The sequence below is a fragment of the Gallus gallus genome, chromosome 4, assembly GCF_016699485.2.
Source record: "Gallus gallus isolate bGalGal1 chromosome 4, bGalGal1.mat.broiler.GRCg7b, whole genome shotgun sequence".
Taxonomy (NCBI): Eukaryota; Metazoa; Chordata; class Aves; order Galliformes; family Phasianidae; genus Gallus; species Gallus gallus.
Window position 1 is genome coordinate 33,257,550 of NC_052535.1, and position 14,480 is coordinate 33,272,029.

General features: G+C 38.7%; 1 protein-coding gene and 1 long non-coding RNA gene across 6 annotated transcripts in view; one reads left to right on the top strand and one right to left on the bottom strand.

Moving 5' to 3' along the window:
* FBXW7 (F-box and WD repeat domain containing 7) overlaps positions 1–14,480 on the bottom strand; it is a 165,902-nt gene that overhangs the window by 2,517 nt on the left and 148,905 nt on the right. For all 4 annotated transcript variants that reach the window (NM_001349722.3, XM_040698905.2, XM_040698906.2 and 1 more), the window contains 6 exons: positions 12,962–13,085; positions 10,959–11,095; positions 9,208–9,321; positions 6,034–6,215; positions 4,689–4,914; positions 514–724 (listed from right to left, as the gene is read on the bottom strand). In NM_001349722.3, coding sequence (NP_001336651.1) covers positions 514–724; positions 4,689–4,914; positions 6,034–6,215; positions 9,208–9,321; positions 10,959–11,095; positions 12,962–13,085 — 994 coding nt within the window. The remainder of the gene's footprint in view (positions 1–513; positions 725–4,688; positions 4,915–6,033; positions 6,216–9,207; positions 9,322–10,958; positions 11,096–12,961; positions 13,086–14,480) is intronic.
* On the top strand, positions 555–6,037 carry LOC107051775. 2 transcript variants are annotated; one of them, XR_005859154.2, is made up of 5 exons: positions 555–735; positions 1,926–2,090; positions 3,306–3,558; positions 3,898–3,957; positions 5,371–6,037. It is a non-coding gene; the product is annotated as an uncharacterized LOC107051775 (long non-coding RNA). The 2 variants fall into 2 exon arrangements; XR_001463653.3 differs by lacking the exons at positions 555–735; positions 1,926–2,090 and having other exon boundaries at positions 2,945–3,558.

Consider the following 14,480-nt stretch of genomic DNA (forward strand, 5'->3'; position numbering starts at 1 on the left):
CTGAAGAGGGAACAAAATAACATGCTGGTCTGCGTGATGCATCAGTGGCAACTGTAAAAATGGAAACCAAAATCTTTCTTCTCACTGAAAAAGTGAAAACATCTTCCACTCTTTTCTTTTGATTTATTGCAATAGACAGTGTGCTTTGCCTCCCAATCCAATTAATCAGTAGGCTCTGAAACATCCAAGTGACCCCTAAATAATACGTCGACTGACTGTTTTGAGATGTCATTTCCTACATATTTCTGTGGCTTATTAGGCTAATACACTCACTGCAAATTTCTCTCAGTTCAGGCCATCTGCCTTTCATAATAGGCAAGTGATTTGAATAGATTAGATGAAATTCCTCTAATTCAGAGGAAGATCATACAGCTGTCATCAGAAAAATGATATTTAAGTTGTAAATGGTCCGTGTTTGTTTCTTTGTATGAAATGGTTAGAAGGTTTTATATAGGATCTGCAGCACAGATTACTGCAGGCAGCTTGATTTATATTATGGTAGTTTAAGCTCACCTTGCAATGTCTGTAAACATTGTCCTGTTTTAATGTCCCAGATTTTGACTGTAGAATCAGCGTTCCCAGACACGAGTATATTGTCCTTAAGTTCCATTCCACTTGTCAAAGACTGGTGGCCTGTGAGTGTGTGAATGCAGTTTCCTGTCTCCACATCCCAAACTCGGATGGAGGTGTCAAGAGATCCGCTCACCACATGGATACCATCAAACTACAAGAAAGGTAAATCTATTATAAACAATTATATTAGGATCTTACAATGCTCTCTATGAAGGTAGGGCTATTAAGCATTTAATTCACTAAGTGCAACATCAGATATACATAATATATTTGGAAATTGCATTTCAGTCTGTATAGATATGGCTGTGCTTGATACTGGAGCTGGTGATTAGTGGCAGTGTCTTTGGGTTAGTGGCAGCCTATGGGTTACTCAGCTGGAGGAGGAAGACACTGAACTATTGGTCTTTCAAATAAAATACAACTGTTAAAGAGAAAAGAATCCTGACTGCTGCAGCATACAACAGGAAGAGGCTGTTGTTGTCCTAATAAATAAGTTAACAGCCAAACCTTTTCCACAAGTCAGAGGGACTTTAAGCTGGAGAAAGGAAATAACAGCTATATAAAAACAATACAGGAAAACAGAAGGAAAGGAATTGAAAAATGCTGGGTCAAACCTTTTGTCATCATAGTTGTGTGCAGTAAGGAACTTTTAACTTCCTACTCACTGCTGGGAAAAGTACGTATGCTAACATAGATGTTCAAATTCTGGATTTTCTGGGCATGTAGTGATATGCAAAGTAAAAATATGTAGAAGATGAACACACAGAGAAATCAGCTAAGAGATTAGATACTTCTGACCGAGAGATGGAGCATGTAGAGAAAATAGAGGTGAAAAGTAACCTGAGTGAGTGACGATGACATGAGTCAGGGTTCTCCCAAAAGGAAGGAAAAAGAGCGGTAGAATAAAAACAGTGGGCTTCAAGGAGGAATACTTCAATAAATTGAGACTTCCTTCCCATGAGGTTTTTATGTATCTCTAAGGGGAAGAAGAGTTCAGGAGAGTTGGCACCTTCTTAAAGACACAAACTATCCCTGTCTAAAGGAAAGACAGGAAGTGCAGTAAATTACCAAGACCTACTTGGTTGAAGTACAGGGAATTGTACAAAAGCAGAAATGAGATCAATAGATGCGTACAAAGGAGTACACCAGGACAAAATCAGAAAGGCAGAGCACAAAACGAGATAAAATGAGCAGGAGCCATTAAAGATGGCAAAACGCTATTTTGTTTAATATTTAAAAAAAAAAAAAAAGGAAGGCAAAAAGATTTTTTAAAGCTCATTTAAGCTGATTGAGAAGAAAAAGAAATGCCAGATGAGGCTATTTAAGGCTATTTAGCTTTTTTTTTGCTTCAGTCCTCAGCCATCTGAGTGTAGGCTAACACCAGTGACAACTGAATACGAGCTTCCGCTAGAATGGAGAAAAAACACACATACAGCAAAGTTGTTTTAAGACCATCCTAGAGACATCTGATGCTATTTTGAGAACTCATGGAAGACAGACAAGCCTTCAGATGGCAGGTACGATTTCTTTCTTTATTCAAGGATGGGAGATTGGAGAATTACAGCAGCAAAGTCAGCATAACTTCAATTTACAGAAGGAACTAACAAACAGTACTTGGTGCAGGGATACTATCAGTTCACAATATAGTTCACAGGGTAGTTAGACATATCAGTAAGAGCTCTTGCGGGCCTGGCATTTAGTATTTTCATTAGGATTTGTATGATATTCAAAATGGTAGAACCTGACCCAAAGGGAAGGATGTAAAAGTCAAGAGAGAATTATGAAGATCTGAGCTTGCCCAAGAATACACGAGGGTAAAACTGCAGCCTGGGATAGCCAAAGCAAACTAACACTGTTTGTCCATGTGGGCTTACTGGTACCTAGTCACAGAGAAGAGAGAACCCAGCTATCTGACTGCTTCTTTTTGTAAAACCTCTTGCATCTTAGAACAGTTAGCTCTCTACCTGTAGTCATGGCTGAGTGGCACTTTGGTTCAGAAGATTGAGGGAGTGACTGGCACATGCAGACTGCTGACTGGAAAACATAGCATTTCCAGTGAAAATGTACTAAAAAACACGCACTCTGGTATCCAAAATAGGGATATGGTATACAATACACATAAAATAACTCTTCCATTACAGCAAGCATTGCTAAGACTTTGACTAGAATTTTGCATCCTGTTTTCTGCACTGTACTTTCAAAAAGGCACGTGAACTAATTTGAGTTTGGATAAAGGGATCAGGAATGGTGAGTAGCCAGCACACTTGCTGGATGAAATACTACAGAATGTTTTTATTTCCTAAGCTGGACTTAAAGAAAGACTGATGAGGAAAAAAAAAAAAAAAAAGACTTTTTTCTCCCTCTCCTGTCATTTAACTGTATCCTACGTGCATAAAGTATTCAGAAAGAGAGCTTTAAGGCTGAGCGTCCAGACAAACTACTTCAATATTGCTGCAGTTAAATAGACAGTGGTTCGGATCAGTGGTTGTACTGTGTTTTCTGAGGGTCCTGACTATCTGTGGGCTATGTCAAAGGCAACTAAGAAAGAGGTGACTAAGAAAAGGCAACCTGATTAGTACTCTTTAAATTGTTGCATAAAGATCTCTAACAATTGTTTGGGGGACCACAAATGGGGACATACTGAAATGTAAGAGAACCCACTATGAGGCAGGGCTGGGGAAGACAGGCGCACTGTTCAGCCTCATTATTCTATTTACGGACTGTTTCAGCAGGAGCTCACCTTCAATTTCAATGAATTGGAATGTCCTAAAACTGTAAGAACCTGTAGCCTTCTGCCCCCTCCAAGTTCCACTGACAAGCTCTATATACTACCAGCGTGTGCGACATAACCCAATTATTTGGCCCACTATTACTGCATTAGTAGAGTAAGACATGTATATTCGCCAACTGGAACAGGAGCCACCAGTGAAGATAACACACAGCATTCCCAAACTGGACCAGATGAGATTAAAACCATAATATGAGGTAGGTAGTGCAGCATTTTTAACCTGTTTGCTGCTTGTCTCAAATACTCCACAGTGCATGAATGTAAGAGAAGGGATGGTGATTTTTGATAAATTTTACTATATATTTCTCAAAAGAAAACCATTTGATCTATTATGGTGAAAAGCACCTTTTGATGAAAGCATTCAAGAAAAATGTCTGCAGCAGAGCTTCATTTTCTGTGCCACAAACCAGACTAGTTACATGTCGAATGCAGTTTCCCAGTTGTGAACTGTATTTGTTGTTAATTTCTTTTTTGAGTTCTGCCAGATTGCAATGAGAACAGGCACAAGCATGAAATTAATTTCTTTCTCCTTTCAGTGCCTGGAAATGATGCTTTCACTCCGTGAATGAACAAGATGATCTTTTGGAATAGTAAAGGTAAGAAGAGTCTATGTGAGGTCTGTGTCTGACTTTGCCAGCATAACTCTGGTGAAGTCAGGCGAGAGGTAAACTGGCCATGCCATACAGTGGTACCAAGAATGATCTGTACCTACAGTAACGTATCTCTGCTGACAAAGCCTCAGAACTGTAGATACAACCTTTGCTCAGAACTAGTAAAATAAAGCCTTAAGTCAGGGCATTACATTTTAGGTTCATCCTTATTGTGAATTACAGTTTGGAACTAGAGGATGTGACTACAAAATAAGGATAAACAGATTTGCTTAATTCAGAACATTAATCCAATGGGGTTTCTGGCACATTTTCAAATACTGTATTATCTAATGTATTTAAATAGTAACATTAGAACTTCTTTTAAGGAAACCAAAAGCATGCCTCCAAAATAGACAGAAAATTTTAAAAACACCTAACAAACAACCCCAAGCCCTACAAAAGTAAGTGACTTGCCAGGACAGAGATTTGGGCTTCATTGCATTACGGGCTTTAAAAGTACTCTTCTAAAAAAAAAAAAAAGAAAAGAAAAGAAAAGGAAAACAACACAGCCTCTAAATTGAGGCAACATATAACAAAGATGAAAAAATGGGAAAGGGGAACGTCACAGATGCCCCAGTATTCTTCTGGCCCATATAATTCTGGAGCAGGTATTCACAATGTAATAACAGAGGTGAAATACACTGTGTTCATATAAGCAGCGTATGAAAATCACTTACCTGTAATGAATAGACTCTGTTAGTATGCCCTTGCAGCGTGTGCAGACAGGTCTCGGTCTCTGGATCCCACACTTTGACCATAAAATCATATGCACCACTTACAACCCTTCTGCCATCATACTGAACGCATCGAACTGCAGCCACGTGGCCCATCAGAACATGTAAACACTGGCCCGTCTCTATGTCCCAAACTCTCAGTGTAGCATCTCGAGAACCACTCACCACTCTGGAGGAACAAGAAAACCCCTCCTATATTTAGTGTTGGAAATAAAAGCATTAAAACAATGAGATGGTTATAAATCAGTTATGAGTTTTCATCTGGGACACGAGGTAGCATTTGTCCACTAGCCACCGAAGATCTGGTTTGGCATGACATTTTATTAGGGTTGCAAATGACTTGAGTGTGCTTCTTCCTTGCTCTACTCGTCTCTCCAGGATCTATTTGATATAATTAGCAATCTCTATTTAAAAAGCACTTCAGTTCTGAACAGCAAAATGATGCCATGAGAAACTATGTGGACCATTGTATCCATCCACGAAAGCTTATGAATATGCCGAGTTCAAATTAGCACTTTGAGCATCCTGCTTAAATGACTGAATTAACTAATTATGACAATTAAAGAAGATCTTTAGAAGTTATACTTTTAGCAAAGGAACGATTACTCTGCTTGCTTTTTTTCAGTTTATACTTCTAAGCCTTTTTAGGCAAGCACAAAAGTGAGAAGGAATTAATATTAATGGCACAGATAAAGAAAAACGTCAGCATTCTTCAAAAAAGAAGAAATGTAACCAACGGGCACTCTGACAACAGCACCATACCACAGCCAAGGCAAGTAGCTCTGCCAGCGTTCCTTGAATCAAGACATGGATTTCTATTGCAGAAATTATGATACAGTAAACTAAAATTTTAATAAAGTACCACACCAACAATACTTAAGTCACTCTGCAAAATGAGTGAAAGTTGGGTAACATTTACAAAAAGCTAAGAATAAATTATTCAATGTGGTAGACTGGATCAGGTTGTAACGAAGAATGAGTTTTGGAACAAGGTAAAAGTTTTCTGTTCTTAGTTTTAGTTTTCTGTTCTTTAATTAATATTTTAATTAAATATTAACCCTTAATCTTAATTAACCCTTAGTTTCCTGTTCTTTAATTAATATTTTTATGCTTTTGCTTCTATTAATCATCTCCTCCCTTAGTCAACTGATGTACTTTAGTTTGGATGTCCCGCCTGTTCTGTATTTCACTCAGCGTCTGATCAGACACCCCAATTTAACAAGCGTTTCTGTAAACAGAGTGCAGCTGAGAAGCCAGGCAGTGGCTGTAGCTTTGGACAGAGAGTTACCTCTTCTCGTGCAGATGCATGCAGCGCACCGTGGAGGTGTGTCCGTACAAAGTATGTATGCATTCTCCAGTCTCAGCGTTCCAGACTTTCAAAGTCCGGTCTGTAGATCCACTGATGATGATGTTGTCCCTCATCTGTGATGACCAGACTCCACCTGTATGTCCAACTAATGTTCTCAAGCACTGAAAAGAAATGTGTGGCTCAGTTACTGTTTTGACAGACTTCAACAGAAGTTTTAGCAATAGTAATCAAGGAGCTAACAGTAGCCGCTCATAGGCAGAAGGCTCCTGGAGATTGCTTTGTGCTTCAATCTGTTAGAAAACGCCCATTAAGTTTTTCTCTCCACTGCAGGTAATTGGACTATAAGGAACTTTCCCTATAATCTTGCTTTTGGTAGACTGTCTATGCGAAGTTCTACGAGATGCATTTTGTAGCCTTGAGTCTTCATCTTGGCAGTTTTTCTGAGTCACTGCAGGTTTCCAATATGTTTCTGAAGCATAAGCGTTAGAATTGGAGGGAGCGTTCACTTAGTAGTTTTACCACCAATCTATAAACTATTCTCTTATTTCTGCTCATTTATCCAAGAAACAGCACATTCTGTAAGCTACTGCCACAGCATCAACACCATGAAATCACATTTCCAACCTTCTACAGACATCACTGTGCCCAGGAGAGAATCCCACATTACACACACACGGCCAGCCTTCTTTGATACTGCCTGTGTGACATGATTTTTCACCACGTAGGAAGAGTGATTGCTCACACCTTCTTGTATAAAACCTCGCCCACTCTGCAACAATGTTTTGTCTCCATCTCTGTCTGTATTCCTTACAAGTAATGACTGTATATATGCACTTTCATCGAGCAGCAGTAAGTGCTAATTAGTACAGACAAGAACAGATCCTTGCAAGACCCCTCTAGAAAGATACTCCATACAGATTCTGCATTTACATTAATAACATGATCTCGCTAATTACCCGCTTTCTAACCCATTTAAACATGTGCCATGTTGATTTTTGCATTGCTCTGTTTTCTTTAGTTCTGTCATGGGATACTGTCTTGCAGTGCAGACAGCCATCTATTTCAGCACTATTATTTTTATCAGGCCAACCTGTACCCACATCGGCAGTGGTCAAGACAGTCCGATGATCTCTTTTTCTGTAATCTACTGCTAAGTGGCATTAATATCCATGGCCCTTCTGCATTAAACAACTCCTTTTTACATAGTCCAATATTTTTATTTTTAATCTGAGATAAGGTATCCTAAAAGCCCAGCCTTCCAGTTCACTCAGTGCTAAATATTGATACATTCTAGCTTTCTTCTGTTGAAAAAAAACCCCACCTATTTTACCCCACAGGTAACTTTAGAAACCAATCATAGAATACAGCCAATGCAGCCCTGTGAATCAGCTGTAATAAAATACTCCCCAGCTTTGGTGGTTGTTTTTAATGCCCTTTCAAATTTCTGCTGAGATATTCCACCATGGCTGCATGCTGGATTTCCATCATATGAATTTTCTCCAAACGTAAGTACTTTTTCTGCATCAGCAATCAACAGTACACTAATTTCTACTGTGATATCCTTTCTAACAAACATACTTAAATTCCTTGCTCTTCTGCTGTGCATACATTTCCAGTTCTTTAATATCTACCTTCTACCAGTTTTCTGCAATTCCTGCTTCCTAACTTAATTCACTCCTAGCAATTCCATCTTTTTATTTCATAACTGTGTTTCACTTCTACAGCTCTCCAACTTTTTTTTTTTTTTTTTTAAGTAACTTTCCACTGATTTGTTCATATTTTAAGAAATCATCCTTCTAAAGCAGTAAGAACACAGAATCCTTATTCTGGGCTTTACATCTGTCAAGGGGATTATTCAGTCATGTTCATTTGTGAAGACCAACCTCCAGGGTTCTTTTTATTTTATTAATTCTTCACTACCAGTAAGCGTAAGGGCTAATACAGCCCTTTTTCCCATACAATACCTAAACCTCTAAGGTTTAGGGTAAATAGTCACATTAGGATTTGAATTACTTTCACAAAAATTACTTAAAATCAATTGCTAAGTTATGCTACCACGATCAATTTGATACATTTAAAAGAACATTTTGCTTTTGAGAGGACTGTATATAGAAAGCAACTATTTTTCATCTCAGTTTAGCCTGCTTTTTCAGTTAAAATATGAAAAATTTACCATGGCTTCCTTCATTAGACAGTTTGTAGCAGGAAAGCCAGGAGAGGCAGGGAGAGGCTGCCTATTGCTTCGTATTTTATTCTTTCCCACTGTAGTATTTATAACCTTGTCAAGGCATTATTAGGCATGCAAGGACAAATCTTTTACATGTTCAACTTGAACATCGTCAAGTTAATCTCAAAAACTGTCCTGTGTTCAAATAACTATATACTGTTAAAACAATACAAAGTCTATATCATACTAGTTTAGATGGGAAAAAATACTATTGCTCTGTGGCCTTTTCTATAGCTATATGGAGCTGTTTGCTGAGTAGCTGTGATGTTCTAACATGAGTGAAATGCTCAGTACTGTCTTTTTGATTGCACATATTGTTTTGCTTCTCTAAGCCAAAATTAAATTATTGAAGCTTATTAAATTCCTGCCTGAGCTGGATCTAATTTAATAGGAAATATTTAAACCTAAAGCAAGTTACACTTTTTTTTTTTTCCTGTGGCTCAGCAGTATAGCAGCTTAGAATGAAAAACAAACTGCATTTGAAAACAGAGCCAGTAAAATCAACACACCATTTCAATAACTTAAAAACAACAGAAAGAATGATAGAAGACAAGTGAGATCTAGAGGAGTAAAACGAGGCTAAATTAAGCTTTAAGGAAGATAAAGCAACGTATCTGTCCAAATTCTTTAGAATCCATGTCACAAATGACTCCACGAGAATAGAAGAATTGCCAAGAGAACAAGGATATATGCCAGCGGTAGCATGAGCAGCATTGTAATTTCACATCAAGGTGACTTTTTTGAACCAGTCTCTGTGCAGGAGGAGATGACCCAAATGTCTACCATTCATTTTCCTGAATCTTTCACCAGGCAGCCCCAAACACCACGCTGGGTGTGGTCAGGCAAAACAGTGATATTTTCAACCCGTATCCAAGTGCTAACTGGTAGCCCGTTTCCTAAGGAATCCATCCATGTCATCAACTTACCTTGCCGGTAACTGCTGACCAAACTTTTAATGTATTGTCATCAGAGCCGCTCACTATTCGGTTCCCGCAGAACTGAAGGCATGTGATCACGTGGTCATCATGGCCTTTGAGCACCTGGCAGCGAAGAACACAACAATGTGCACCCACAACTGAACTCAGGAGATCAGAGATAAGCGGCAGAAACAAAGTGCCATTCTGGTTCATAAATTATAAAATGCTAGAGTTGCTTCAATAATCATACGGCCCCTTAATCCTCTGTGTCAAGTCTCATTTACTGCCAGCTGGGACCAAAGAAGGTATTTTCCTTCTTCTGTGGAATAATGCTGCACTGCTTGTCAAGCATACCGTAGGGATTTTACACCTCCTACAAGTACCAGGATAAGTGAGTAATGAAGGTAGGAAAAATTAGTTGCTGGACACTGCTCAATTCCTCTGCAGTTATTCCCTCTCTTTATTTTTTAATTCTTTTTTTTTCTCCCCCCTTAGACTTCCACCTTTTAAGATATGTTTTGAGCTTCACCAATCTTGAACACAAATGATAGCATTGTATTATTTACTGCATATTTGTACTTCTATGGTCAAGACCAAACATGCCTATTTTTCTCCTTTCCAACCAAACGCTGTAATCTATTAAATGTGAAGCTGCACCAAAGTCAAAAACTATAAACCGTAAGCTAAATTAAATACAAAAAAAAGCGATCATTTAAAGGCTGGAAATGTGGATTGGAACAGTACCCTGCAGAAGTAGGATCTTCAATATGTGATTTGAGAAAAACTGCAATTCGGTATATTATACTGAAATATGGCACAGTTATCACAATACAGAGAATGAGAAGGAACAAGGAATGCCTTTATTTAAGACATTTGAGCATTTCTCAAGATGTTCAGCGAAATGAAATGGGCATTTGGCTAATGCCCGAGGCTGTAATTTTAATAATAATTCCAAGATAACTTGATGTGGCATATCAAGGCAAGAAACACAGAGTCACTGCTGCAGACATAGACGAGTCACGGCCAAATAAACAGCAGGACAGATCCATAGGTTTTTCACAGGAATCTTTTTGTTCTTACTGTTTTGTTGTACAGGAATCAAGACAAGGAAATTGGCTAAAAGGATATGAATATGTTTTTTTTCATGGTTCTGACTGCTAGCTCAATACCGGGTTTGATTAGACAGCTGTTAATTTATTTTAAAATGGGCTGTAGGTATTGCTTCATATCTTTCTATTGGAAAAGCCATAATGAGAATCTGAAATCAATGTCATTAAATATTTCAATGTTTAAAAAAAAATCTTAACGTGGAACAAAATTACTGTCTCCTGTTGCTCAATTTTTAAGAATATCTATAAATAAAGCATGAAATGATGGCAGAATAGTTATGGAATATTTTTGTGTTGGTACATAGCCCAGCTCCACAAATGTGTGTGTTTGATTTTAAATATAAGTATTTCCAACCAAGTCTGTGGATTATCTCCCTCACGAAGACTGGCACGTGCACAGCCCTTCACCAAATTCTACGGAATTTTTTAGAACAGCAGCGAAAGAGTTTTGCTGCATAAACATTCTGATTTGCTAATATGGTGCTCAAAGATTAATGTAAAAACGTGGTAAGCTAACATACAAATGACCGCCTTTCTGTCACGACGCACTGCTTTTTGTGCATGGCTAGTTTGACTTGTCTGAAGGAAAAAAAATAACCCGAGTGGATCCTGCTTAGTTCATGGCACCCTGCACACAGCCCAGCAACTTACCTTAGGCGATTTAAGTTCTCCTCGCCGCCAGTTGGTATCAATTCTGTGTTGTCGAATATAGGCGCTCTTCCACGGACTATGTATAAAGCCTGGTTTTATTACTTTCCTCCTTTTGATATGTAATGGTTCGTCAATCCCTAAAGTGGATTTAAAGAAAAAAAAAAAATAAGGGGTGGTGGCAGGAGAGAGCGATGAGTCCACCCCCAATAAAACAGCTTTTCTCCCTCCTAAACCTCACAGTGATCTCCAAAATTAAATACAGCATCAACATAACAACCTCCTGACAGAGAATTCTGCTCATCTTCTCCACGCCAGCATTTGCTTTTTGTGTCAGTGACCCCACCCTGCTCCTCAGCTCTCTGTACTACCATCCTTCTTGCCTTCCAAGCACAATCATTACTGTAATCATGTGGTTGAAAATGCTCATTTTCATCACTCCTTGCCAGCAATCTACTTGCTTGGTTTCGGGTCCCTTATTCTGAGGAAATGTAGCAGAATATTGCCTTTTCACCTGACTATCATCCACAACCATTCATACTCCCATTCTGAAGCCCTTCAAAAAATCCTCCTCTCTGTTCATGTATCTTCATTACCTTTAAGTACCCCGTGATTCTTGACCTCTTCATTTGTTTTTTTCAAAAAGTTCTGTCCTCGCCTGGCTTCGGTTTAGGTAGAAGTTGCACCCTGTCTGAATTGACATTTAAGAGGCAGTGCTTCATTTCATATTTCTTACTGCATTTTGTGTCTTTTTCTTTTTTTTTTTTTTGGGGGGGGGGGGGGAGGGGGGCAATTCTTTTTCTCACCTATCCATCTTTTCTAAATACCTTCTCCACTGCATCTCACTACTAGCCTGACTTATGACTGTTGCCAGTACATGGATTTCACTATTCTGCTTTTAGCCCCCTTTTCCGTGTTTCTATCTGAAATTTTTGAACTACGCGAGCTTTCATGTTACTGGGCACCTCACCAAGTCTGAAAAGTCTACAATCCTGTTTAACCAGTGCTCTCATGCCTGGCCACATTTATTTCTTACTTCTCAGCTCACACAGACTTAACACCCCTCGCTGTTTTCCTTTTTCATCATTCTGTTCTCTCAATGCATTTTTCACTGAAATTTGTAAGAGGAGAATCTTTAGATAAGATTTATGAGATTAGACACCCGATTTCCATTGCAGAAGAACAACTCATTAATTTGAGGGCCTTTAAAAATAGTCAGCTACATTCATGCTGTCATCATTTTTAAAGCCTCTGCATGGACCTCTCCCCATATTCTTGTCTCAGTGCTGAGGCAGACTGGACAGTACCAGCATATGCCTGTGCCCAGTAAGGACACTGCTCTGAGGCCGCATGCATGCGCTCAGTCTCCCTGACTGCTCAGCCATGTATTTCTGCTTAACAAGTTTACATTTTTTCTTATTTTCATACAGGTGCTTATTTCCCTGGGAGTCTTTTATTGCCCATTCGTATTATTGCTAAACCCCCCAATCTTCTTGACTGGGCAGGAGGCAACAATATCAACATGGCTTATGGAACGCGTCCCCTTCTCTGAGCAATCGATTTCCACCTTCTTCTCCTATCCTATAAGATTTCTCTGTTAATTTTCCCACAGCTGACATAAAATCACAGTGCACATTCTACCCAGCCACTGCAGGTTTTCCTCCTGCAAGGCAATGCTCATCTCAGCTCTTATTTGCTTTGGTCGTATTTTGAATAAAAACAATCCTTAACCAGAAAAACTCAGTGTATTTTAAAAACATACACTCGTTATACCTTATGCATAGGATGTTCAAGCTTAAGTCTAGTTTCATTTCTAGTACTCCATAGATTACTTCTGCTTCCTACTTTTAACAAAGATATGCACCACATAGCTCAAAGCATCCCTAGCAGTAAATTTAAAGTCACCCAAATTCCCCTCATAAAACTTTAAGCTTATTATGTAAACGAGCTGCACTTTTTGACAGCAACACTTTGACCATTACATTCATCTTTTTGCTCAGCCTTACCTTCCTCTTTGCATTTCTCTCTCCAGAGAAGATTATCTTCAGCCAGAATCCTCCAATAACGGCACGTCTGGGCTGCCTGCAGAAGGTCCCTGGGTTCCAGGAATGACAGCACGTACAGTGCCAGCTGTAAGAAAAGGAAGGGAGGTTTCTAAATTGCTTTTGAAAGGAAAAGTGAAGTAACTCCAAGCATTATCACACATCAGAGGCTGAAATACAGAAAATTGAAACAATGAATTATTAAATGATCTCAGAAACTTAACAGAGCTACAGCTTGTTCCAGTGGGCACATGAGAAGTACAGCAATCATCTTAAATAACTAAATCCATACAGATCACATCAAAAATGTATATTATTTGCAAGAGACTAGATGTCAGCTGAAATCACTGGCTATTATGCTTTTTTAAAATGTCATCCGTATTACTTTGAACCGTTGCCAGATGTACTAAAATAATTATGCCTGTGATATTTTATCTAATAAAAGTTGCTCTGAGAGTTTAACCAGAAAATACCACCACACTCACTACGTGAACAAATTAAGGATGCTGGGATGGAAAAACATCACACCGTAAGCTCAGAGAAAATGTAAATGCTATTTGTCCTCAAGTTCAAAAGTACACTGCAGCTGCAGAAAATCCAGTAATCACATTGCTCAAGTTCTGATTAGAATGCGAGCACACACTTAAGTGCTGCTACAGGGAGTTTTATGCACTTGGATGCAAAAGGACTGAAATATGTAACTGATATTACACTCTGTATTTGTTACCAGGAAAAAACAAACAAACAAACAAGGGAAATCCCAGTATGCTGCGTAAGGTGAACTGAAGTTGAACTTCACTTTTCTGTGTGACAATGTTAAATGTTACTGGGAGAACTCAGATCTCAGCTGAGTTGAGCGAAGCCACATAATGACCACGATAAGTCCCCCAAAACTCCAGAAATATCTTCAGATAGCCTGGAGCCTTAAACAGGGAGAGAGGCATCTAAAACACAAACCAAAATACGGTGACAGATATCCTTAAGGGTATCCTGGATGAATGACTACAGCTTTTCTACTGAACAGCAACAATGCATTTCTCCAGTCATGGAAAATGAAAATAGAAGAGGCAGGAAAGTGGCTTCCATGACTAAAGCCTCCACAGAAAGAACAACATTGATAAAAAGTGACGCACAGAACTACTTACGTTTAGAAATAGTGGGGTCTTTGTCAATACTAGGATGCAAAAGTTGTCAGGGAAATCAGATCATCCACATTTACTGCTGCTTGACATATCTTTTTGTGCTTAGCATTTTTGTATTTAATTTTTAACTGGAGTTATGTTGTATATAAATAGAATCTGCCTTTCAAAGAAGCTAAGACTGAAATTCACTAAGGAAGTTGTAACTGTAGGCTGTTGACCTCAGCAGATTTTTAACCTTATTATGTGAGAAATGTTTACTTTTATTAATCTAGCCCAGCCAGTAACTGAGAAGGAAATAAAAATTCAGCATGTCAGGCCTCCTGGCATTCTGATTGCGATTA